Below are 24,047 nucleotides of genomic sequence, written 5' to 3'. Positions count from 1 at the left end.
AATTCCAAATTTATTTGTTTTGTAGAGTGAGTTGTGAACTTATGTCATTTATTTATATTTTGTGGTTGTTAAGTGATATTTTTGGATTGATATATGTTTTTTAATTTAGACTTTGAATTTGTTAAAGACTTAAAGTTGTTTATTTATGTGAATTGTGAGTAGATTATAAATTTGAGTATCTACGTATTTGGAATTTTTTGTTATAGGTTTATATATATATATAAATATAAGTAGGTATGTCCGGTTTAATCGACATGCAGTTTAATTATTGAACCAGTGATTGAACCACAGTACCACTATACCAGTACCCTGATCGGTTTGATAACCGGTACGATTTTAACAACACTGCAGTATTCTCAGCTCATAAAAAAATGATATCCTACATTCTCATATAAAAATTTACACACAAATAATACAATATTAATCATTTATTCGTATTAATTATATTTAAAAAATCAATAATAATTAAATAAAAACATTGAATAATACAGTAACATCGTAAAAAAATTCTTTCATTTTAAGTATACATATTGTTTTTTCTCATAACAAAGCCCAAATTAATGCTTTAGAGTTTAGACTTCAAATATTTAAGTTGACCCATTAACATTATATGCAGCATTAAAGGAAGGAGAAAAAGTCATACCGATTCATTATTTGTTAACTATTTGAAATTGTAGTGATCCTAGGGCAATGTATAAGAAATTATGAGACAACCAATGTCCTCTACCGAACAGAAGATTCTTCACGGTCACACTGAGCCAGAGCTATTGCTACTTCCCAAGCGTTAACTTGTGATTTTTAATACCTTCTTCAATCAATTATATTACATATGCTTCATCTCATCCTAATCTTTCAACTTTACACTATTTGTTAGTCAAATCAAATAGAAAACATAAGATAGAAGGCATAATATATAAGCTTTTATCTTATTGTGTGTTTAGTATGCATTAGAAAATGGTATATTGATGTGGTGGTGGTGGCTGCCACCATTGTGTTGAAGTGTAAAAATCTACACAGGTTATCTGATTTTTCTAACTTCAATTCTCATGAGATAGCCTTTACACTTTTTTGCACAATTCCATCCCTATTCAATGAACATATCTAATATATTTTTTATTAATTAATTTCACTTATTCTTTTCTCTGAAAATAGAAAAAGTGTATTTTAATAAAAATATAATACTCATTAATAAATTTTAATTTATATACTTTAACCTTCAAGAATGAATATTGTAGGATTTTAAGGGTAGGATTTTTTTATGTTTAAAAGAGTTGTAACTATGCAAATTTCGGAACTTGTAACATTTTCACAATAAGGATGACATGTTTTAATGGTTTTATTTTCTAGAAAAAAGATAACAACACTTTGTTCTAGACGAGGAAAATGCAATGGCACATTTTCTTCCATTGTCTGCCAATCACAATTCAAATCGTCACTAATGTTCAAATTGCTCTTCTTAATTATAAATTCGAGAAAACTATTTTTAAATATTATATTATTATTTTATTGAGTTAATGTTTATGCACAATCCATTTAAAGAATGGTTATTTAGTTCATCTAAATAATATCTAAAATAAAAATATATAAAATAAAAATAATAGTAAAAAGCGTTTCCAAAAATGGTTATTTAGTTCATCTAAATAATATCTAAAATATAATTAATAGTAAAATGCGTTCCCAAAAATGGTTATTTAGTTCCTTTCATGGAAGCATGCCTTTTTTCAATTTTCATTGCTGCTATCACGTTGAAGCTTGTGTGACATAACACGCTGCTACTTTTCTGATTTCACATGTAGAATAGAATCCTCTCAATGCATAAAATCTTTATACATTTCGTCAATTTCCAAAATAAGCCAAAGCTAGTCACGTTTTCCCTCACACCCACATTGTCCATATTAAACACTCCACTCACATTTCCATCTCTAGTTATTAAATAAAATCACTGATTATTATGAATATATACATATTTGACATTTCCCTCTCTAAATTATCACACATTATCCTAGAAGAAAATAAAACCCCTCTTAATTTGAATGCTTTCACCAAGAGAAGAACAAACTCTATTAATTCCTCATCATCACCCCTTGAAAATATTGTAACATCTAACCACAAGGTCACATACATTGTACTGTGTACTACTTTGTTTCTTTCATTGTAAACCTTAGGAAATGCAGCAACGCATTCTAAACCCATTCTTCTCATTACTACTATTACTATGCACAACTAGTAATATTTCATTAGGTTTATCTCATTCTCTCTACAAAGACACACAAATTCTACTACGTATTAAGAGCACCCAGTTGCAAGATAAAAACAACATTCTCAAAGATTGGGTTCCAAACACCAACAACCCATGTAACTGGACTGGTATTACCTGCGACGCACGAAAAATCTCTGTTGTTTCAATTAACTTATCACATTTTAATCTCTCTGGTGAGTTCCCTTGTGGTTTCTGTTACATTCACACTCTTAGAAAACTTTCACTTGGATATAACTATCTGGGTAAGACAATTAACACACACTCTTTTTCTATATGTTCTCACCTTCGTGTGTTAGACCTTACTGAAAACTTATTCATTGGTGAGTTACCGGAGTTTCGATCGGAGTTTAGCCAAATTAGAGTGCTGGATCTTTCATTTAACAACTTCTCCGGTGAAATTCCAGCGAGTTTTGGCCGGTTTCCTCAACTTAAGTCTCTGAGATTAGTCTCAAATCTATTTGGTGGAATAGTTCCTTCATTCTTAGGGAACCTTAGTGCCTTAAGAAATTTGGAAATTGGTTACAATCCCTTCAAGGAAGGTCCTTTACCTTGGCAACTTGGAAATCTTTCCAAACTTGAAACTTTGTTCATTAGCAATGCTAATCTTGTTGGGAGTATACCAGACTCAATAGGGAACCTTGTGTCACTCAAGAACATTGATTTGAGTTCCAACTATCTCTCTGGTGAAATCCCAAATAGCATTTTTGGTTTGAAATATTTGGAGCAAATTGAGCTTTTTGATAACAATCTTCAGGGTGAGTTACCAGAGAGTTTAGGAAACCTCACTAATTTGCTTCGTTTGGACCTTGGACAGAACAACCTCACAGGAAAACTTCCTCACACAATTGGTTCATTGAGTCTCATTTCTCTTCGGTTAAATGAAAATTTATTCTATGGAGAAATTCCATCAAGTTTGGCCTTAAACCCGAATTTACTACATCTTGCACTCTTTGCTAACAACTTCACAGGGAAACTACCACAGCATCTTGGCTTAAATTCTGACTTGGAAGATTTTGATGTGTCTAACAATCAATTAACAGGTGAATTGCCTAAGCATCTTTGTAAAAGGAAAAGGCTTCAGAGTATTTTATTATTCAATAACAAGTTTTCAGGAACACTGCCTTCACAATTTGGTGATTGTCATTCACTCACTGTTATCAGCATTGAAAACAACCAGCTTTCTGGTGATGTGCCATCAAAATTTTGGAACCACCCTAGCTTTGAGATTCTTAAAATGCAGCATAACATGTTTTCTGGTTCGATCTCTAATTCAATTTCCAACGCGAAGGGACTTTCCAAACTTCATTTGCAAGGTAACAATTTTTCAGGAATGTTACCAATTGGAATTTGTGAACTTCAGAGGCTAATGAAGTTTGACGTTAGCAAAAACTTGTTAACCGGTGAAGTTCCTGCTTGCATAACTAGATTGAAGAAGTTAGAATTTCTGAGGCTGCAAGAAAATATGTTCACAGGTCCAATTCCCTCTAATTTGAGTTTTTGGCATGTGTTGACAGAATTGAACTTGTCCTATAACCAATTCTCTGGCACAATTCCATCACAACTTAGTTATTTGCGGGATTTAACATACCTTGATCTCTCTATGAACTCACTCACCGGGAATGTTCCACCAGAATTGGTCAATCTCGGACTCAGTGAATTCAATGTATCTGGCAATAAACTGTATGGAGAGGTGCCTTATGTTTTCAGAAACCCTGTTTTCTTGTCTGGTCTAATGGGAAATCCTGGTCTATGCAGCTCAGTATTAAAGGAATTTCCTCCTTGTTCAAAACAAAAACCCTTTTCTCTGATTGCTGTTATCATTTTTGCAGCTTGTTTTTTACTCTTCATGGGGTTTGTTCTGTTGTTTTTGAAGAGAAAGTTTCTCTTTTTTAATGGTAAGTCCTATGAGCGTTCTTACAAGACAACTACTTTTCAAATAGTTGGGTTTAGTGAAGAAGACATTGTTCCATTCTTAACAAGCGAGAACCTCATTGGCAGTGGGAGTTCAGGACAAGTGTATAAGGTGGATCTAAATAATGGGGAATTCGTTGCGGCAAAAAAACTATGGGGAGGAACACGAAAACTTGAAACAGAATCAGTGTTCAAGTCTGAGATTGAGATCTTGGGTAGAATTAGGCATGCTAATATTGTGAAACTTCTGTTTAGTTGCAGTGCTGATGATGACTTAATGGTTTTGGTGTATGAGTACATGGAGAATGGTAGCTTAGGTGATGTTTTGCATGTTAACAAATGTGAGGAATTGAGGGAATGGTCCACAAGGTTCAACATTGCTGTTGGTGCAGCTCAAGGGTTGGCTTATTTGCATCATGCTTGTGTTCCCCCTATACTTCACAGAGATATCAAGAGTAATAACATATTGCTGGACCGAGATTTTTTGCCTCGTGTCGCAGATTTTGGGCTGGCTAAGACCCTGCAGCATGAAGAAGGTGGCATTGGTGATATGTCCAGAATTGCGGGATCATATGGTTACATTGCTCCAGGTTAGTTCCACTTGTATGATTATTTGTTTATATATGTGCAACTAGTTTATGTCGGTATATCTAGGTTCTAAACTGCGGTCATGAGTCTTACCTTTCAAATATTTATAGACAATTGCAAGAAAATGCCCAAACTGCAATAATGATTGTAGATTGCAATTTAGAACTTTGGGCAATATATTGACTTCTTTAAATTATGAATATAGTAAAGAGCAAATTGCTCTTATGTTACTTTATTGACTTCTATTGATTAAGTAATTGGTTCTATTGCAGAGTATGGTTACACACTTAAAGTGACTGAGAAGGGTGATGTCTATAGTTTTGGTGTGGTGCTGATGGAATTGATTACAGGGAAGAGGCCTAATGACCCTTCTCTTGGTGACAACATGGATATAGTGAAGTGGGTTACTGAGACAGCTTTTTCATCTGCTGAGGATCAACCAATTGATTTGGCTCATATTATAGACCCAATGCTGAACCTGGCTACTTGTGATTATGAAGAGATTGAGAGTGTTCTAAATGTAGCTCTACTTTGCACCACACCCTTTCCCATGAATAGACCTACAATGAAAAGGGTGGTTGAATTGTTGAAGGAACTGAAACTGGCTCGTCACAACTAATTGTTGTGGCATTTAGCATAGTGTGGTTGCTCGAGTTTTCAATTATTATCGAAGTACAGGTATCAGTGGAAGAAAATTGGAAAGCTGCAGATATTTTGTTTTCAATACAAGTCCCGAATCTGCTACGCTATCTTTCTATATCCATTGTCCTTTTCATTCGCCTTTTCTTTATCTGTATTATTAGGAGTGCATTAATAGTTCAACTTTTATAAATTCACGAAACTGAGCTGTTGGAAAGTACATACAATATTTTATAAGATGTGCTATACAATATTACCACTAGTTATTAAACATTTAAACATATATTTTTATGGTATGGAAAATAGACCAATTGCTGTTGTGCGATGCAATATTTTTGGTTTACCATTTCTTTAATAAAGCTTGGTTTACAAGGAAAGAGTAATACCAATCGAAAGAGCAGTAGTTGTTGAGGCTGGATTGAAATGAACATAAATCTTCTACAAGTTACCATGTATCATTCACTTGTCATCAATCATAAACAACTACCTGAAAAAATTTAAATTAACTTTCGTTAAAATAATTTTTCTAATCATGTGTGTGTTCGTTATTGGTGACAAAGATAATCATAGACTTTATTCTAGTTGGGGGCTTAATCATGTGATATTTGATTTGAAATATGTTGTCTCAGCCGCATATTTCTAACGATGTCAGGGTGGTAGTTACTGATGCAGAATCCATGCATAGAGATTTCGCGCTTATTGTTACTTGTCGACTTGTAGTTTTCTCATATGTGTCACAAAGCCAAGGTTCACCTTCTGTTGACCTTTTTATGAAGCTGTTAAGAAGGGCACATTATCTAGTTAGAATGACACTTAACATTTTCTATGGGAATTTTCTACTTGAATGGGTGAATTAATAAAACTTCCCTCTCTATTTTTTCTTCATATAATCACTTGATAAGAAAAGTCACATGAGGATTAGTTGCTAGTAAAAATTGAGTTTTAAACAAGGGAGAATAATCCCTTAGGATATACCGAACACAATCAAACTCATATAACGTTTGATTCTCACTTTTATTTGCAACTTATAATTTTATTTGTGCTTGACTAGAATATTTTCATGGGTGTTGCGAGATCAAATGTTATTAGAATAATGTATGAAAATATTATTATTCTTTTTAAAAATTTTATAGACTTTAAAATTTATGTTAACTAGTGTGTACAGGCACTTCGTGCCTGCCGACGAATATTGTGTCATACTACATATTCAATTTTTATATATTTCATTTTTTGAATTAAAATGTATTTGTTGTGTTCGGTGTACTTTATATTATATTTTTGTATGTTTATGATAATATTTAATTTAAGATGAGATATGTGGTTAATTAATGTATTGGTGGTAGTTGCTTAGGATTATATAGTTTTTTTTGTAAAAATTAAATAATGTTAAGGGCAATATAGGAAATGAAAATTACACAATGAAGGAAGTTATTTCAAGTTTTGGCTTTATATATACTAGCATGTTGACATGCACTGTCGTGCTTGTCAACCCGCTTTCCTATCGTTTGTGAAATAAGAAGATAATAAGGATAAAATAAGAAAATAATATTATATGGTTTTTTGGTAGAAATAAAAAGATATTGAGGGCAAAATAGGAAAACACAAATTACACCATGATGGGTGGTTATTTTGTGTTTTCCCTTTATTAATAGTATAGATAAATATATCAAAACTTTTGTAACTATCTTGAAAATATTGAATAAATCATTAATTAAATTATTTTCATATAATAATCACCAAGTGTGTAAATTGTAAACAATAGTCAATATTTGTTCTATCTTAACAAAAACGTCTTATTCAAATCTGAAATGTAAGTGGAGAGAATATTTATAACTAATATTATTAATACAATACATGTTATTAATAGTATAAGTATACAAATATCACAACACCCATTGAATGACCTATATCACAAACAAATATGAAATTTATATTTTGAACCTTAATATGTCATTTGAAATTTTGAAAATTTTCATATACAAATTGACTTTGACTAGTATGATACAATACGATTTGACTAATATTTTCTAATTTTGATCGATATTTTTTTAATTTTAATTATATACCTAATATAATTGTTAAATCTTTTAAGTATAAATAAGGATTCATCATTTCTTGAATTAACCAATTGATACTTTAAGATATTTATAACTATTATAACAAAAAAAATAAATTTTATTATAACAATTTCGTTTAGCATAAACTTAGAATTTTATTATAATTTTGTTATTGAAAAATGCAATTTGTTTATAGCTACACAACCCTAATTGGTGCCATAAATTAGAAAATGAGAAATGAAAAATCACGTGCCAAATGCAACTATTTAACGAGGGCATGTTCTTTCCCATCGCCGTTAAATCACATAGAAAGAGAGAATAGAAGAGTGAAACCAATCGCTTAACAATGGCGTCCTCAATTGTGCGATCTACTTTACTTCAAACCGCTCTTCGAGCCCGCGGAGGAGCTACTGGCTCCACCGTTCCCAAGAGAAACTTCGCTTCCTCCTCTGGTCATCACGATGATGCATGTTTGTCTCCTTCCCTTTTCTCTCTTTTATATCAGTTTCATTTTTAGGGTTTTCATTTTCAAAATTATATATCGTGTATTAGGTTCGCAAATCATATTCCGATCTTATTTTTTATATATTTATTTGCGATCGGGTTTGTAGATTTATGAAACCTAACTAGTTTGCTCTGATATAATTTTAAATTTTTTTGCTCTCAAAATTTATGTTGTTATTTTTTCTCTGTTGAAATAGATTTGTCCTTCGTAATTGAGTTTGTATGCACGTTTTTTTTGTATTATTAAAAATGATAAATTATACATTTTTAATGAAATAATGTTCGATTTAAGTAGTATTGATAAGATAATACTGTATAATACCCTAAGAATATCATATATTAGCATCTGTTTAAGGCTGAGGTTAATAGATATTTTCTATCTCATTATCTTATATTATTCTTTGTTTCTTTCACGATTTATTTTTTAAATCATTTCTCTTGTCATATGTATCAGACGAGACGGCTAAGTGGGAGAAAATTACATATCTAGGGATTGCTTCATGTACTGCTTTGGCCTTTTATATTCTATCAAAGGGCCACCCACACCATGAAGAGCCTCCTGTGAGCTTCCTTTCTACTCATCTGTGGTTATTTATGATTGTTACTTTGCTATAAGTATATTAGAAGTAAATGTAGGATACCAATAGAAGGGCAATTATATATCTTCTTTTAATTAAAGAAAAACAGCTTCTCAACCCCTATGCAAATTATGCCAACAATACGAGAGACAATGGAAACAATTTCGCACCACAGCTATTCTGACCTTCCAACTCATAATGTTTGAGATGTCCCTTTACATATTCAAGTCTTGCTCACTAGCTTATGATAGTAAATAACATCATAAATGGAACATCCTCATATAACTTTTCAGTGCTCGCTCTTTTTTGAACTTAATTGAAAGGGATTGCTACTATATATTGAGGCATGCCGAAGTTCCACTTAATATACCTAAAACTCTACTCTCTAGGTAAACTTATCTCTGAATTCAAATACCACATCACACATCTATAAAAACGAAGCTTTTCTAGCTATATTGACATGTCAAAATTCATTAATACTAATCTCTTTAAATACTCCTTTTTAAATTGAAAACTTAACTTTAGTTGGAGCTTTATTTTTTTCTAAGAAGCTTCTGAAGAAACTTCCTGAAAAAAGCAGCAGCTTATCAAAGAATAATTTTTTGGACAATGGGTAAAATAATGAAAGTCTTGCAAGAAAAGCACTCCTAAATCCCCGAGTCAAAGAAACAAATATGCGTGAAATCTAGGAGGCATGTTTCGCTTTTTATGCACCGTCATTTATACTTCCTGTTAAAGTTTGGGTTCTGTAATTAAATTTTTAATAACCTGTTGGTTACCTTTTTAGTTAACTCTAAATGCAGTTTATCTTTAAGATATCCATTGTGATTGATTGTATATTTTTTGTGAAGCAAATTCTAATTCTCTTACTTGTATATGCAGGCATACCCATATTTACATGTCCGCAATAAGGAATTCCCATGGGGTATGTGTTTTTCATCTCATGCTTTGATATTTATGTTGCCTTGTCCAGCAGATAGAAAGCTCTCCTAAAGTCATTCCACTTAATTATTTGGATTGATTGGATTATTTCAGTTCCTTTAGTGCTAGAAATTCTCATTAGTTTTGATCAAGTATTTTGTTCTATTTTTACCGCTGCCATCGGTCGTTTGAGTGTTTTAATCATTCACTATCTAGTATTTCTAATTTTCTAATAGCTGGGTAGAGCCAGACCACCTAAAAATTATGCTCAACTGTTGTCTTATATTAATGATAATCTTATATTAATGATAATCTATAAGACCATACATGAGAATTTAGGTGGTCTGGCTATTAGAAAATTATCATTAAATGATAATCTATAAGTTTTGGAATGTATTGTTGTCTTTGTTGGATAATTTTCTCATGAGAATCTAATTTTCTAATAGCTGGGTAGTATTATCTTTGTTGTCTTATATTAATGATAATCTATGTATTGTGATATGTTTTGGAATTTTCTGCTATCCAATTTCCAAATCACTAGGATTGTTGTAGTAGTTGTCATTTTTTCCATGAATAAAATAATTTATTATTGCATTGCGTTTTTACATACACTTGTGCACATGACACTTGCGAAATAAGCTTGGCCTGTTCTAGCACATACTATGATGAAACCCAGAAAAATCACGTAAAAAAAGGAATACTGTCTGACACAGAAGTGTAGAATTGCAACTATTATAGTAGAAATGGAACAGGAAAAAACATCAAAAAATAGCTCTATAGCATGCTAACTTCCTGCCTAAGCCCATGCTGACTCCCATGATTCCAAAATGTCAGAATATCCCCTCTATTCACCCTCATTCTCCTATGCGTAACCACCTGCAGATTACTCAGCCACTCATTTTCCCCCCTTTTGGAAGGGTTTTGTCTGTTATCATATCTCAGCAGATATGATCATTCTCTCATGGTGGCTATTTATGCTTGTACATGTTACTGTTAGCCTCTGGCTAGTACCATATTTAGTGCAATTCTATAAACAGCCAAAAAAACATTGCTACACCCAGATGGATGGAGCATCTATCTGACTATTTACACTGACGGATGATCCATCCCGTCCGAGTGGGTAAAGATTTGTTTCATTTTTGGGTGTTTATAGAATTGTCACCATATTTATTGTGAGTATTTTACATTAATGGGGCTGCTACTAGTACCCTAAAGTTACTGCTTTCATTTTCAAATTATCTTGACCGGAGAATGTAGATTGCATAACATGGCTCTTTTATGATGAACAGGTCCAAATGGGCTATTTGAAGTGAAGCATGACCATTAGGAGTATTGGTGGTTTATGCCGCTGAGTATCCATTCTTTTTGTGAATGATTAAGAAACATTGGTGGTGGTACTTTCGTATGGTTTATTGGAATGTGACCTAGAACTTGCACTTGGCAAAGTGGGTTGTCTATTTTTTTTATCCCGTGTTTGTTCCCATGGTTAAAGTTATAAATAAAATTGGTAAACAATTTCATGTTTTTTGTAGCAAATATTTGTTCCTTTCAATTTTGAAGGAAAATAATATATGATGACTATCCTATCTTCTGCATATTTGGGAGTTAAAGCGTTGTTTGCTGAGGGCTATGTTAATTAAATTTCAAGCTCGTGTTTATTTCTTTTCACAACTGTGATATCAAGATTTGATGTAGACGATCTATAGAGATGTTCACCAGTTCCCAATTGTACATGCACACCCGTGATATTTTTTCAAAACGTAGCTTCAGCTTAAAGACTAAACGAAACTAAATTAGACCTTTAATTGACGAGTTTTCTCTCATGTACTGATTAATATAAAAATGCAGGTCATTAAAAATGTTTTTGATCAATGTATATGAAAAAGTCAAGATCTCGAGTCATTAGCAGTAATCCACATTACCTTTTATTCATTAGCACGAGAATGAGATTTTGAACGCCTTTATTATTTATTTCGGCTTTATTAAGCTGACATGCATACTGGTTGTGGTGTTTGCAACATGCTACTATAGGATTTTGGTATACAGGTATAGTGATAAGGCTTAAGATTTGGAATTGATTCAAAGAATCAAATGAAAATGACTATGATAACCCTGCACCAACTACTCTCATAAAGTATAGGAAAAGTTTCTATTATTTTCTTCTCTTGCTCTAGAAGGATGATGAAGGATGGGGATCTGCTGTCCCCAACTACGTCCCTAACCAATCATACTAAAGCAAAATTGATAAAGTTATGAATATTTAATTTTTTTTAATTGACATGGCATAAAAGAATTGCTCTGGGACAAGGTTTGGGACAGAAGATCCTTGTCCGATGACGAGTTAGACAGTGATGAATGCGTAACATTATTTTTTCCTTCTGCCTAACTGCTTCAAAATGCAAGTGATATTTTATCATGCAGCAGTTATGATAGCTCGAGTTAGACTCCTCTAATGGAGAGGCAAGTTAGGGAGAAATACACTAAAAATTCAATAGATAGTGACATTTATGACCTTTACTTGTCATTGAAATTACAATTTTGACCTTAAAAATACATTACAAAGTATAACTTGCTTAATGGAGAGGAGTCTTGAGTCTTACTCTGATAGCTCTGCTATTAATTATACTTCCTTTCAATGTTAGTTAAAGAGGTGCCATCTAGTTTCTGAAAGAGTGACTGCCTTGCTTTTGTACAATGTTTTTTTGCAATTGAATTCTTCTTGATTTTTGACTGAAGCATCACTTCTTATTAATGTTACCACCAACTCTCAATGAGGATCCATCAAGTCCTTTATTGGTTAAGAAGCTATATTCGACATGACTAATCTGATATAAAGACTCGAGGTTCGTTTGCAAGTAAAGTTTTATAGGGAAGTGAATAAAAATGGAAAGCTTCAAGGCCATGAAATACACATGTGATGACTCTAAAACTTTCCATTTTTATTTATTCACCTCCAAAACTCAATTCACAAAAAGATCCTAACAGGTTGTGCTATCTCTTGCACCTGTTTTTTCATTTACATGCAAGAGATGAGAAGGGTGTAATTTTTTTTATGTTCCGTAATGTTCTGAAAGCAAATCCCTTTGTGTGTTCATACTTGTTCTCTTTACAAAACCCATGGTTAAAATGTAGCAATGTATTGTTGGAAAGTGGTTTTTTCCATTCAGTATATGCTTTGAAGAAAAGGCGCTAAGAAGTTCTGTAATGAAAAGAAAGTCCAACACTATATAGAAGGCACTTCCGCTTAGATGATATTATAAAATTTATTGCTTACATAAAATGGTCCCTGGTAACACACGAAGAACAACAATTGATTTACATGAACAAAACTGAACTTTCTAATTTTCTGTTACCCTGTGAAAAATGAACACAAATACTTAAGATACCATATTGGCCACATAAAGAGACAATATATGGTTCAACAATTTTCTTCTTTTTTAAGTAGGATCATAAGAAGCAGGCTACAATTAATAAATTTGAATCTTCACTCTGCAGCAGCAACATCATTGTGATTGTTTTCTGCATTGGTTTCTGGCAAAGTTCCTAAGTCTACTTGAGCTTCTTTAACATCCTGAGGGATTGATGAATCAGAACCTCCTTGATCATTGTTATCTCCATCTGAGTGTGTAGTTTCCACTTTCTCTTGTTGCGACTCCACTGTTTCATTTTGAGCACCACCTTCATTTTCACTGGTTTTATTTTCAGTCTCATTCTTTACTGCTTCACCATTATTATTATTTGAGGATTCATCTTTCTCTTCATGAATAATAGCATTGGCTTGCACTTCATCATGACTTGCATTCCCATTGTCACCCGTATTCTCATTGTCGTTCGAGTTGTTCTGGTTGGTACCACTACTGTTTTCTGACTTTGAAGATCCCTCACTGTTTTGTTCAGATGATGTATGGGAAGAATTGTCCTGGCTAGCATCTTTTTTGTCACTGCCACTTTCATTACCGCCATTTGAGTTATTCTGCTTATCATCACTGCTATTTTCGGAGTTTGAAGATCCTTCACTGTTTTGTTCAGATAGTATATTGGAGGAATTGTCTTGGCTAGCATCTTTATTGTTGCTGGCACTTCCATCATTGCCATTCGAATTATTCTGGTTATTATCACTGCTATTTTCTGAGTTTGAAGATCCCTCATTGTTTTGTTCAGATGAAGTATCAGAGGAATTGTCCTGGCTAGCATCTTTGTTGTCATTGGTACTTCCATCATTGTCGTTCAAGTTATTCTGGTTAGCATCATTGCTATTTTCTGAGTTTGAAGATCCCTCGCTGTTTTGTTCAGATGAAGTATGAGAAGAATTGTCCTGGCTAGCATCTTTGTTGTCATTGGCACTACCATCACTGCTTGTATTCCCTTGATCAGTATTTACCTTATCGGAATTATTTTCTGCGTTCGAAGATTCATCTTTCTTCTCTTCAGATGAAGTATCAGAGGAAGTGAGTTGAACCTCTTGGTTAGCATCTTTATTGACAAATGTATTGGATGATGCAACACTTTCTTGTTTTCCTTCTTGGACAGAATTGTTGTTGGTGTTTTCATTCTCAACAGAATTGCTAGTGGACTCCTTATCTTCTCCATGATTTGCATTGTTGTCATTGGTTCCTGATGTAGTTGTTGAAGTGGAATCGCCCTCGCCTTCGGCAGCATCACTGTTAGAATCTTCGGTTTTCAGCATTGTATTGTCCTTGTTGGAGTTCTCTACCTCCGAGTTTGAGTTTTCGGATGTTTCATTCTGTTTTTCAGTTGTGTGAGTTGTTGTGTCATTACCATTTTGCAATGATGAATCCACCGTTTCTACACCATCTCTCTCAGGGTTGTTCTGCTCATGCTGCTGCCCATCTGACATCGAACTCTTCTGAGAATCATTCTCCGATTGTGCCTGATTCTCACCACCATTTTCTTGATCGTTTGTTGCAACAGTAGCATCAGTCACTTCATTAGTTTGAGTACCACTTTTCTCAGTCTCCAACTCAAGCTCATTTTTATCCTTTTTGTCGAATTCCTCTGTCTTGCTTGAACTTTCATCCGAACCGTCTTGTGATTCATGGTCTACAGCACTTGATGCATTATCTCCAGCATAATTCTCCTCTCTGGACTCCTCATTATTCTTTTCTCCATCTTGAACCTTATTTTCAGATGAAACCACCTCACTAATCTTATCATTCTCTTCTCTCTGTGTTTCTGTTACATCGATTCCCTCCTTCTCTTCCTTACTATCTTGCTCGTGATTTTCCTCCACATTAATTTTGTTTTGGTTACTCTCTTCATTCTCCTTATTATCTGATGTCTCTTCATTCTCTTGCTGACTCTTTTCCTCTCTACTTTCTCCACTTTCATTGTCCTCCACTTCATTTTTGTTTTCCTCATTTTCCTTCACTACTCTATCACTTTCCTTGTTGTCCTCCAAATTGTCATTCTCTCCATCAAATTTCTCATTATGCTGCTCACCCTCCGTGTCCGTCCTATCGTTTTCAGAACTCTCTCCAGTCTCTTGGTCTACCAAATCTTGTCTTTGCTCAGAATTATCATCATTATTACTTTGTTCTTCTTCTATGACATTAACATCGTCTAGTTTGTTTTTCTTATCATGCTTGTTTTCTTCTTCATCCTCCTCCATCTCTTTGTGCCTTGCATCTATGACAGATGTTTCCTCGACATGAGGATGGATGTCCTTCCTCCCTAACTTCACAAGCTCACTGGAAGTTTTTGCGCTTTCTACATAAGACTCTTTCTTATCATGCGAGTGTTTGACTTGATAAATCAGCCAGACACAAACTCCAAGCAAGAGACATATTTGTAGAGCATGCTTCACTTTGAAGCCTTTGGATCTCTGATTCCTCCGGGGTGATAATTTGAACATTCTTAAATATTCTTCACCCTTCAAATTTTACTTGTTTCCCAGATACCTGCACCATATGAAGATTGAACATTAACTTCTATCGAGAACTCACAATATCAATATTACAAATAGCTATTTAACTCAGCAGAAATAGTAGCAGACTGCAAGATCCATATATAATACTCATTCTGATCTACTGCACATGGTTTGTGGGATAAGATAAATAATTTTACCAATTGAATCAGTGAATGATACTATCAAAGTTTATAAAAATCAAGATCAGATCTACAACTACTACACATGGCTTGTATCATTCTCAATTGTAAGAACATTATGCATTCATATTCTAATTTCAAATCAACAGCATGACACAGTATAACAAACATCTACAACTTACTCATAAACAATAAAACACCTTGCACATCATTTTAAAAAGCAAGAGGATTATGCTTTCATATTCATATTCTAATTCTAAATCAATAGCCTGAAAGAGTAGAACAAGCAGCATAAACTTCTCATGTTATGAAACCATACCCAAGATCAATAAAATGGGACAGATAATACAAAAAACAAATACTGAACCAGGAAATGCTAAAAAAATCACACATTTACACAGATCTAGACTTGTTTACTTTACATTGAAACCCAATTAGCAATTTCTAGTAGACAAAAATTGAAGCTTCCCATAAACATCAGACATGATTTCATAAAACCAAAAAAACATATACATACTTGTAAGAAACTGAGGCTGTAGATTCTAAAACACTCAGAATACAAAAAAGATGTGACCTTTGAGTGGGGTGAGGACAGAGAGAACAACTGTTTTAGGCAATGCTTATAAGAGGCAATTTCAGTCACAGGATACAAAACATGTATGCAGTGAGAATAAGTTGAAGATGAAAAAGTGTTTTTTTTTTTTGAGTTTGTGTCAGTGGGAAAATGCTTCTGGATCTGCTCACTTCCCTACAAAAAAATTGGAAAGGAAACTAGTTAACATTAATATATGTCCATATAAAAATTTATTGATAGTGATTGCATCATTAATCATATATCTTTCATTATTATTTTTAAAGAGTTAAAAATAATTATATTTTTTTGAAAGAGTCAGATCATATGTCTGCATGAAGATTTATATAGAGTAACTGTCGATATTTTTTCTGATATATTAATGTCTGGCATGTGACATATCTATGTTATTTATGGTAAGTTGGCAGATCTGAAAAATAAAGAGCACCATCATGAGTATCAATATCATCAATGGGACAGATCATTTATTCTCTATTCTAAGTCAATTTACTAAATTTATCATGAATGACACACTATTGGAGACAGTTGATATCGGATAAGGATATGTTGTCCCAAACCCTATCCTAGATCAATCATATTACACCACATCAGTTAAAAAAAATTAAATATTCATAACTTTATCAGTTTTGTTTCATTATGATTGGTGAGGGACATGGTTAGGGACAGCAGATCCCCATCCGTTGATATCATGAGTGTGGATCAAAAACCTGTCATGTGGTGGCAACATTACAAATCCTGACCCTTCATTATGCCGGTTATGATCTACCACCCTTGGATTAATCACCCCTCCAATTCAACCCTTTATTTCACTTTAAGCAAAATATAATGTTTAAAATAAAATATAATTAAATCTTGGTAATTCTTCTCTCTCTTTACTCAACCGCTAAGGCAGGATTTAAAGTTGAGTTCAAATGAAATTAGTCAACTCAAGCTCTGGGTAAATATGATATCATCTAACAAAATTATACATAGGAAAATTATATGTCATTTGACATAACTAATTTACAAATAATATATAAGGAAAATTTATATTATAAAAGAGTGTTTCCTCCCTATTCAAATATAGACAATTTTCAACTTATATAGTATAGTAGAAAATAAGGAAATTTGAACTAATTTTACCCTATTAAATATTGTCATCCTTAAGATATTCTATATATAATTTTCGTGACTTTTAAATGAAAATATGATATTCATATATTTCTCATATGATATAATGAGGGAGAATTTAAGTAATGAAAATGATTTTAGATGAAATGAAGAAAATTCAATGAGACAACCAATATTTTATGTAATATTTATGCACTGACAGTGTAAAGATGTATACACAGTCAGTACATCGCCCCCTTCATTTTGATTACTTTTTTATGAAGGGTCAATGAAGATGGAGAATAAATGATAAATGATGCAATGATAGTGTAAAAAACTCTTACATTATTAGTGTATACATCTTTTCTCATATTTTAATACTTGTGTAAAAGAAAAATATTTGAATCTGAGAGAGATATCATTTCCATTCACATTTAACAAACGTGATTTATTATGCATATATTATTTGACCGAATAAACTTATTATTTACATTAGTTAGAATTCTTCCCCCCAATTCATTGGGATTTGGATCTCTCAATTATTTATGCAAAACAAAATATAAAAATAAATTTCATAAATCTTAAATTGAGATGATAAAAAATGGATGAGTAAATTACACAAATTTACTATGAGTTTTAATAAAATTACATGAATCATTCATTCATTTTTTGCACGTACACTAATTATCCCGGTATGTTACACTAACTAACTCTACCATTAGTTGACCACTAAATGATAATGTCATGTGCATGTCACATGTCATTCAATAAAATATTATGACAAAAATATATTTTTATAATTTTATATAAAACATGTTTCACTGTACTGCTCACAACTTGTTTGATAAAATGCTTGAATGAATTACACTCAATATATTCTCACAAATTCTTTAAAAAATCTCTCGGACCTTTACCCAACATAGAATTTCATATATGAACGATGAAAATCATTGAATAATTCAAATGATTTGAACTTCATGTATGAATAAGCAATTCTTAAGTATTTATTTAACTTCATTGTTGCAACCAAAATCTACTACAATTCTTCAAATTGTTTATTTTGTGATATTTTGAAAGAAAGATCAAAGATATTAATTCTTCTAAATGCTAAACACGAAGTTCTTAAGCAAGGAAGTTACTGCAATTCTTCTGATTTATCTAAACTTCCATGCAGAGAGAATTCACGGATGGAACTATATTGGGTCTTGTTGGCTTGTAGAGGACATATGCTCCGTAAATAAATTATATCATTTGTGTTCAATATAGATTTTCTTTCTAAAAAAATGGCTGAAAATTTTCATAAATGTGATACACAACTTATATCTATAACGCATCTCTTGCACGAAGATGTATAACCTTCATCTTACTAACCCACCCAGTCTATTTACATGAGATATCATAACATTTTTGTTGGAATATATACTTATTGAATCAATACAACATTTTAACATTGCATCAAATCACCCACCATTTTTGGTGAAATGTGTACCAAGGCATTGAATGAATGCAGACAAAAAATAAAAAGAAAATAAGAGTTATGTTTTTAAGTAGGGGTAATTTAGTATTTTACTCACTTATTTTAACTTTTAGTTATCAGTGTTACATCAAAGGGAGATACGCCTAGAAGAAAAAAGAAAAGAAGTAGTGTGTGTAGTTTCATTAAACCTCACGGAAGATTCATCTAATTTACTCAAAATGGATTCACAATCCGAGACTAAAGAGGAAGGTACTTCAACTTCACACTCTTCTCTTTGGGTTCAAGCCCATGGCTGATGTCTGTTACGTTAGGGTTGTAAGATGCTCTGCTATCCTCAAGAGCTGTTTTAAGACAAGGCACAAATGGCCCAATACATACTATGCATGATTCTCACCTAAGTGTGTGGTCCAATCAGATTATAGAAGCCTTAGAATTAAGAAGGGAGATCATTTATCCCTATTCAATTAAAAAAATTAATTTAATTAAAAATAAATCTTATAATAATACAAATTAATATTTTCACATTTTTCTATAAAGTTTGATTGGCTAGATACATGGAGACATGGTTATCTTGGGACATAAAATCTTTGTCCGAGAATGAAGAAACCCTCCATTTTTACGACAAAAAAAAAAAGAAATTTCAGGATAGAATCTGAATCCTGAATCCCTTAGTATATAAGGGTTGTTCATAAAAAACAAGGGGCTAAGGAACGAAACTGTAAAGAGATGAGGCAAACATTACACATCTCCATGTGGTTTTGGCTCTATTCCTTAAAATTAACTGAAAAGTTAGTTGAAAGCTATAAAGTTAGCACACAAAAATCTGTGCTCCAGAGTAAACAAAGTCGCATGAGCTAAAGCCTAAAAATCTATGAAGCATGGATTCGTCAAACACCCTTACGTGTCGGTGTTCGACACGTATCCGACACGGATACATTCAGATTTGTGAAAGATATGTATCCATAGAGTATCCAAAAATTAAAAAAATAAAATAAAATAAATAAATATTAAGACACGTATTCGATTCGTTTTCAGTAAAATATATGATATATGAATTCGTTTTCAATAAAATATAGGATATATAGATTCGTTTCTAATAAAACATGATAATATAGATTCGTTTTCAATAAAACATGATAAGATATATTCGTTTCCAATAAAACATGATAACATAGATTCGTTTTCATTAAAATAAGATAAAATATATTTGTTATGGAAAACAATGATTTTAGGATAGATTCGTTTTTATTAAAATTAAATAAGATAGATTTGTTATGGAGGACAGTGATTTTAAATTTTCATATTTTTTACGTTGAATATTTTGATTTACACTTATAATTTTTATCATATTTTATGTGTTTTTATTATTTTATACGCGTATCCCTGAACGTATCGTATCCTGTATTTTGGAAAAAATACGTGTCGACGTATCGGATATGTATCGTACCCGACACACGTATCAGTATCCGTGCTTCATAGCTAAAAACAATAAATCATCTTATCGATAGTATCTTAGGGATATATGTCAGTTTTTTTGTTGTGAATAATAAAATTTGACTTATAGAATGATTTAATATGAGAATATATTATTTTCCATTGTCAACAAGTGAAGCGGTGAGAATGAGCTTCCAGGAACGGTTGTCCTCTTTTAAGTGAAATCTCTTCCCATCTTTATTATTGGCCCACCCCATATCAGTAACATTTTAAATCAATGTTATCTATATATAACACGTAATTTCTTTTACTATAGTAATCATTATATTATAGTTCAGATGTTTGGGTGGTTTCATCTTCTTCTAGCGTCCAATTCAATCATGATTTACATGGCTACATATTATTTAACTAATTCGTACATATTACGTTTTGAAATTATATTAATATTTTAAAATTATTCCATATGGGAGAAAAAATGTTATTGAAATATGATGAATAATAAATACAGAATATAATTATATAGGAATATATTTGATATATATTATTTAATATTATCTATATATTATAGATGACTTACGTTCAGACACAATTTTTTCTTCCTTAACCCTTTATAAATAAGAACATTGGGAGGACTGTAGGATGAGGATTGAGATTCTCTCCGGTACTGGACACGCCAGTACTAAGCCTAGATCATAAACATGACATCAAAAAAAATCTAATAGTTTAAATTTGTTATTAATTTTAAATTAAATAAATTGAAGACTATCTAATTTGATTAAGGATTAATTAATTAGCAACAGATGCAAGAGTTCTTTCCTATTCTCATTTGAGTATTCAAAATCTTTAAGTGATAAGAGTGAATTAATGTATTAGTTTATCAATAGGACAGTCATTAAAATTGTCCATATTTGAAATGTAAATAATAAATAGATAAACATTATGATTAAAGGAAAGAAAGTAGGAGGGGTTGAGGTTGAAGGGAAATCTAAAGTTCAGATTTTGAGAGAGACTGGCCCATTGGGTCATCACGTGGTGGTGTGACCAACCTGTCCCTTTAAAGGCAAAACATCTCACCAGACATTAATACATTTACATACATAATGGATTAGATCTTTGTCCTCCTCAACAATCTTTCTTAACCCTCCCATCCTTTTCAATTTTCATAGTCAATCATCCATTATCTTTGCAAGAAACATACATATAACTAAGTCTTCTTTATTTAATACTAATGTATCATACATAAAAGTCATTATTTAATTCTATCTCATTCTTAAATAATATCCAGTTCCATATATTTATTGACATGGAGACTTAAATAATGATATACCCAACACAACACACACACATATATAGGGTCTCTATATATAAATATAAGCCACACGTACCATGGGAGTTAAAAAATGAACAATAAAATAATAGTAATTCATTCATAGATGGGTACATATGTCTTTTCACAATCACAAATAAGATGACATTATTGTTTTAGCTTGTAGTTATGATAGATATTGTGATCCAATCAACCGATTTTATAATGGTTGATAATAGCAAAGGAAAAGAAAAATGAAAAAGTGGTTTTGCTGAGAAGTCGCTATTTTCTACCGTATTAGTTAATTACACCATTATCCATTTCTATATTCCATAGCATATACCCCATAACCACAAAAAATACAATGGTTGCGAGGGAATACTCTTTTTTCTTTCTTAGAAGAAAAAAAAAAGCAGAATCTAATAGTAATCAACATGCTGCTGAAGGATTGGTGAATGGATTGTAGAAGTGAGGTTTGGGAGCCATGGACATGGAGAATGGGGTCCTCTTATTGGAAGCGCCACCACCACTGAGCCTCTCACAAGAAGGGCACATGGTGGTTGCAGACATAGGCATGTATAAGGGTTGTGCTAATTTCAGTGCCTTCAGCTCTTGCAGCTCCTTCTGTAGCCTCATGTTCTCTTCTGTCAATGTTTCACAACATTTCTTTAGGAACTCGCAATCCATTTCTGTCTGTTTCAGCTTTGTTCTGCAACACACATAACAAATATCTTAATAAATATAATATCTACTATTCCACCATGTATCTCACAACTATAAATTATTGAATGTCTAAATTAAGAACAGATTATATTTTGTTTTTTTGGTATGAAAATATAAGTGACACATTATTATGAAATAATGGACGTTTTCCACTATTTTATGATTCACATATTCAAAATATACTAAGCCAATACTATACGAGTATAGATAGTTACATGTACGCACTAATATAACTTTTAATGATAGGACAATGGTCCCCTCAATTAAACCGAAGAATTGATATTACTACTTTGCTATCTTTAGTGAATTTATTCTCCTTTAGAAAATATTAAATTACCTCACGTGTTTGTTATTTAGAGAAATTATTGTATTCTCCTCGAGGACTTTCTCCACTACCATATTCATAATTCACTCATTGAATTCCCGTGATTTTTATTAGAGGATCTCCACCCCTTATACGTATATGATATGTCCAAAGATGAATATGCTTTTGGAACTTCTTAGGGTAATTAGATATATTAGAAATTTTCGTTATTAAAGCTACGTGTACTGAGTTTTAATCAACCAATCATGTTTTGTACGTACTATAAAATCAATCAAATATGTATGTACCTGGCTCTCCGATTCTGGAACCAAACCTCAACTTGTCGAGGCCGTAGATTTAACTGCTTAGCTAAACCTTGCTTTTGTTTCTGTAAAAATACAATCCAAGGCAACAAACAATTAATTAGTGCTATTAAAAGTAAAACGAATAAAAGTATGTTAATATATTCTATTCTGAATCATCTTAGATATATAAAAAAAGCTAATATAAAGAAGAAAATAGAGAATGATTATGATTACTGGGTTGAGAGTGCTATGTTGCTTGAAGCTCTCCTCCAGCATATTAGATTGTTCTTTGTTAAGCCTAAGTTTCTTTCTGGTATTGGTAGCATCTTCATCTTCATCACCACTAACTCTTGAAGAAACCCTCTCTATCTCTTCACTACTAAGCTCCCTCTCCCTCTTCACCCCTCCACTTGAGAATGATGAAACCGTGCTGAGAAGTGAAGTTTGTGTGGACAAGTCAAGAGGCACTTGATTGATGAGATTGTAATTCTCACCAGATAGGGCCAACGTTAAAGATGGCCCATCCTCTGAGTAGGGTTTCTTTGATGTTGCCCTAATAACAGCAAAATGATGATCATCAACAACCTTGTTGGATTGTGGTGATGGAGTTAAAGTTTCTTTTTGTGTCTTACTAGTCAAAGCTAACCCTAGAACAAGGTGGAGACCTGAGATACTAGCATCATGATCCAGACCCATTTAAGAGAATAGTTAAGGTGATGGATGAGGAGAAGGACTTGTATAGAGAAGCTAGGTGAGGGAAGAAGATTTAGATTTTAGAAGATGGTATGGTTTATAAAGTGAAAGGGGGAGAAGGTGTCTTAAGAAGAAGAGAGGGGAAAAGAAATTAAGAGGATGAATGAGACATTTTGTGGGGACATTGGGTGGGTGATTATGGTTAATGATTAATCAAAGGGTGGAATGATTAGAGGAACGAATTTGGGTCCTATAAATTGGAAATTATATAAAGAGAAAAGAAAATGCATGCACTAATATTATGTGATTTATGTATTGTCAGTTTATTATCTATTATATTATCGACTCTACAAAAAATAATACAAATTAATGATAAATGATATTTTAACTGTGTATAAATCTTTACATTAACAACTCTTATAAAAAATCCCCTCTATATCTCTTCTCTTGCATAGGTTGACCATTTTGTGCCCCACAAAAAGAAACTTTGTCTATTGGATATCACAATAGAATCCTAACATATCACATGGACAATCTTTCTCTCTAAGATGCACAATAGAATCCTAACATATCACATGGATGGCAGTGCAAAAACACATC

General features: G+C 32.4%; 4 protein-coding genes across 9 annotated transcripts; 2 read left to right on the top strand and 2 right to left on the bottom strand.

Annotated features, from left to right (window-relative positions):
- LOC109349567 (LRR receptor-like serine/threonine-protein kinase HSL2) lies at nucleotides 2,119-5,520 on the top strand. The gene is made up of 2 exons (XM_019590416.1): nucleotides 2,119-4,761; nucleotides 5,032-5,520. The coding sequence occupies exons 1-2, from the start codon at nucleotides 2,169-2,171 to the stop codon at nucleotides 5,376-5,378; spliced, it is 2,940 nt and encodes a 979-aa protein (XP_019445961.1). The 5' UTR covers nucleotides 2,119-2,168; the 3' UTR covers nucleotides 5,379-5,520.
- LOC109349566 (cytochrome c oxidase subunit 6a, mitochondrial-like) lies at nucleotides 7,730-10,985 on the top strand. The gene is made up of 4 exons (XM_019590415.1): nucleotides 7,730-7,925; nucleotides 8,414-8,520; nucleotides 9,420-9,462; nucleotides 10,748-10,985. Exons 1-4 carry the CDS (start codon nucleotides 7,802-7,804, stop codon nucleotides 10,783-10,785), a joined length of 312 nt encoding a protein of 103 aa, XP_019445960.1. The 5' UTR covers nucleotides 7,730-7,801; the 3' UTR covers nucleotides 10,786-10,985.
- Nucleotides 12,706-16,307, bottom strand: LOC109349565 (uncharacterized protein DDB_G0290685-like). Of its 6 annotated transcripts, none has more exons than XM_019590413.1 (3): nucleotides 16,042-16,307; nucleotides 14,747-15,376; nucleotides 12,706-14,707 (listed from the first exon to the last, which is right to left on the bottom strand). In XM_019590413.1, the coding sequence occupies exons 2-3, from the start codon at nucleotides 15,328-15,330 to the stop codon at nucleotides 12,943-12,945; spliced, it is 2,349 nt and encodes a 782-aa protein (XP_019445958.1). In that variant the 5' UTR covers nucleotides 15,331-15,376; nucleotides 16,042-16,307; the 3' UTR covers nucleotides 12,706-12,942. The 6 variants fall into 6 exon arrangements, with proteins under 6 accessions (XP_019445958.1, XP_019445959.1, XP_019445956.1 ...); XM_019590414.1 differs by having other exon boundaries at nucleotides 14,789-15,376; XM_019590411.1 differs by adding an exon at nucleotides 15,608-15,613 and having other exon boundaries at nucleotides 12,706-15,376; nucleotides 16,130-16,307.
- On the bottom strand, nucleotides 21,675-23,640 carry LOC109349564 (homeobox-leucine zipper protein HAT22-like). The gene is made up of 3 exons (XM_019590407.1): nucleotides 22,989-23,640; nucleotides 22,758-22,837; nucleotides 21,675-22,131 (listed from the first exon to the last, which is right to left on the bottom strand). Exons 1-3 carry the CDS (start codon nucleotides 23,448-23,450, stop codon nucleotides 21,852-21,854), a joined length of 822 nt encoding a protein of 273 aa, XP_019445952.1. The 5' UTR covers nucleotides 23,451-23,640; the 3' UTR covers nucleotides 21,675-21,851.

The sequence above is a fragment of the Lupinus angustifolius genome, chromosome LG06 (genome assembly GCF_001865875.1).
Source record: "Lupinus angustifolius cultivar Tanjil chromosome LG06, LupAngTanjil_v1.0, whole genome shotgun sequence".
In the NCBI taxonomy this organism is placed as follows: domain Eukaryota; kingdom Viridiplantae; phylum Streptophyta; class Magnoliopsida; order Fabales; family Fabaceae; genus Lupinus; species Lupinus angustifolius.
This window is presented reverse-complemented; position numbering and strand designations above follow the sequence as displayed.